Source organism: Papio anubis, unplaced genomic scaffold, assembly GCF_008728515.1.
Source record: "Papio anubis isolate 15944 unplaced genomic scaffold, Panubis1.0 scaffold4283, whole genome shotgun sequence".
In the NCBI taxonomy this organism is placed as follows: Eukaryota; Metazoa; Chordata; class Mammalia; order Primates; family Cercopithecidae; genus Papio; species Papio anubis.
In genome coordinates, this window is record NW_022164458.1 from 1 (window position 1) to 2,120 (window position 2,120).

Consider the following 2,120-nt stretch of genomic DNA (forward strand, 5'->3'; position numbering starts at 1 on the left):
GATACAACACCAGGGCAGACACTCACCCCCAGGACTGGCTCCCCCAGATCCCAGGCCTCTAGGCCCCGTAGACGCAAGTTTCCCCTGCTGCCACGCAGGCGAGGGGAGCCTCTGATGCCGCCACCTCCCTTAGAGCTGGGGTTCTGGGTCACTGCTGAAGACCTGGACCTGGAGAAGGAGGCGGCGTTCCAGTGCAGTGTACTGCGGGGTGAGACCAAGGCCATCTGGGACTGCAGACCCTCACGGCCTTCCCACACTTTGTCCTCACTTGCAACAGGGACTTGTGGTCTGTTTGCTGTTTCTGAAGCACCCAGGATGGATGCACAGCAGGAGAGAGACAAGTCCCAAGACTCCCGGGGCCCAGTGGCTCCCCTAGCATCTGCTGCAGAGGCTCCCTCTACAGCTCCTGTGTCTGGGAAGAAACACAGACCACCAGGCCCCCTGTTCTCCTTCTCAGATCCCCTTCCTGCCACTTCTTCCCACTCCCAGGACTCAGCCCAGGTCACCTCGCTGATTCCTGCCCCATTGCCAGCTGCAAGCATGGATGGGGGCATGAGAAGAGCAAGGCCTGGCACTTCTGCTCCTGCAGCTGCTGCAGCGGCCCCTCCCCCCTCCACATTGACCCCCATGTCGGGGTCCCCACTGAGTGGAGTGGATGGAGGCCCTTCACATTTCCGGGCCTCAACCACAGCTGCAGTAGGTGCCCAGAGGTCAGAAGTCAGATATAACCAGAGATCCCAGACCTCCTGCATGAGCTCGTGTCCCAAACGAAATGCCATCTCGAGCTCCTACAGCTCCACGGGAGGCTTCCCGTGGCTAAAGCGGAGGAGGACGGGGGGGCCAGCCTCATCCCACTGCCAGTTGACCCTCAGTTCCTCAAAGACAGTGAGTGAGGCCAGGCCTCAGGCTGCCTCTTCGGGTCACACCCAGTGTGAAAAGGTGGCAGATACAGCACCAGGGCAGACATTCGCCCCGAGGACTGGCTCCCCCAGATCCCAGGCCTCTAGGCCCCGTAGACGCAAGTTTCCCCTGCTGCCACGCAGGCGAGGGGAGCCTCTGATGCTGCCACCTCCCTTAAAGCTGGGGTTCCGGGTCACTGCTGAAGACCTGGACCTGGAGAAGGAGGCGGCGTTGCAGTGCATCAACAGTGTACTGCGGGGTGAGGCCAAGGCCATCTGGGACTGCAGACCCTCACGGCCTTCCCACACTTTGTCTTCACTTGCAACAGGGGCTTCTGGTCTGCCTGCTGTTTCTAAAGCACCCAATATGGATGCACAGCAGGAGAGAGACAAGTCCCAAGACTCCCGGGGCCCAGTGCCCCCCTAGCATCTGCTGCAGAGGCTCCCTCTACAGCTCCTGTGTCTGGGAAGAAACACAGACCATCAGGCCCCCTGTTCTTCTCGGATCCCCTTCCTGCCACCTCTTCCAACTCCCAGGACTCAGCCCAGGTCACCTCGCTGATTCCTGCCCCCTTGCCAGCTGCAAGCATGGAGGGCAGCATGAGAAGCCCAAGGCCTGGCACTTCTGGAGCCAGTTCCAGCTCTGCAGCCACACCCACGGGCTTTGGGAGCAGAGAGCCAGCCCCAGCTCTGAGTTCCCTCAGAAGAAAACAGGTAAAGAGAAAGGCCCCGAGCACCACCCATGGCAATGGGGCATGAGGGAGCCTGAACACCAGGGGGCCCCCCAGGCTGAGCACATCCATGGTGACTGCGGGAACTGGCACAGGGAGCAACTCTGTTGGGTGGCACTTTTGTCTTTACTTTCCATCGCATCCCTGGGGGACCATTTAAGCAGACACCTCCAGTTGCAAGTCAGGGACCCAGTGCCACTGCAAACAAGGCAGGCTGCATGTGCAAGTCTGGGCCGGCCTCTGACCCTAGCAACCCCACTTCCCGCGTGGGCACAGCAAGGAAGAACCTGGCCTGTAAGGCTCCTTCGTGTACTGTCAGGGGTTCTGCTGGACACACGTCCAATGGGCCATCGTCCAGCTCATCCTTCTCCACATCGGGCTTTTGAGCCCGTCATAAATTCCTTGCCTAGAGTGAGGTCCAGAAGAGTTTTCTCCTTCCAGTGTTTTTGTAGTTTTGTATCTTAACATTCAAGTCTTGGATCTATCTCGA

General features: G+C 59.5%; 1 protein-coding gene and 1 pseudogene across 2 annotated transcripts; both read right to left on the reverse strand.

Annotated features, from left to right (window-relative positions):
• Positions 1 to 4: 4 nt before the first annotated feature.
• Positions 5 to 880, reverse strand: LOC116273171 (the record flags this gene model as incomplete). The annotated part of the gene is made up of 1 exon (XM_031662142.1): positions 5 to 880. A coding segment is annotated over exon 1 (775 nt), but the record flags the coding sequence as incomplete, so codon positions are not given.
• Positions 881 to 899: 19 nt separating this feature from the next.
• Positions 900 to 1,501, reverse strand: LOC116273172 (annotated as a pseudogene). The gene has a single exon (XR_004181632.1). The product of XR_004181632.1 is annotated as an uncharacterized LOC116273172 (transcript).
• Positions 1,502 to 2,120: the final 619 nt, after the last annotated feature.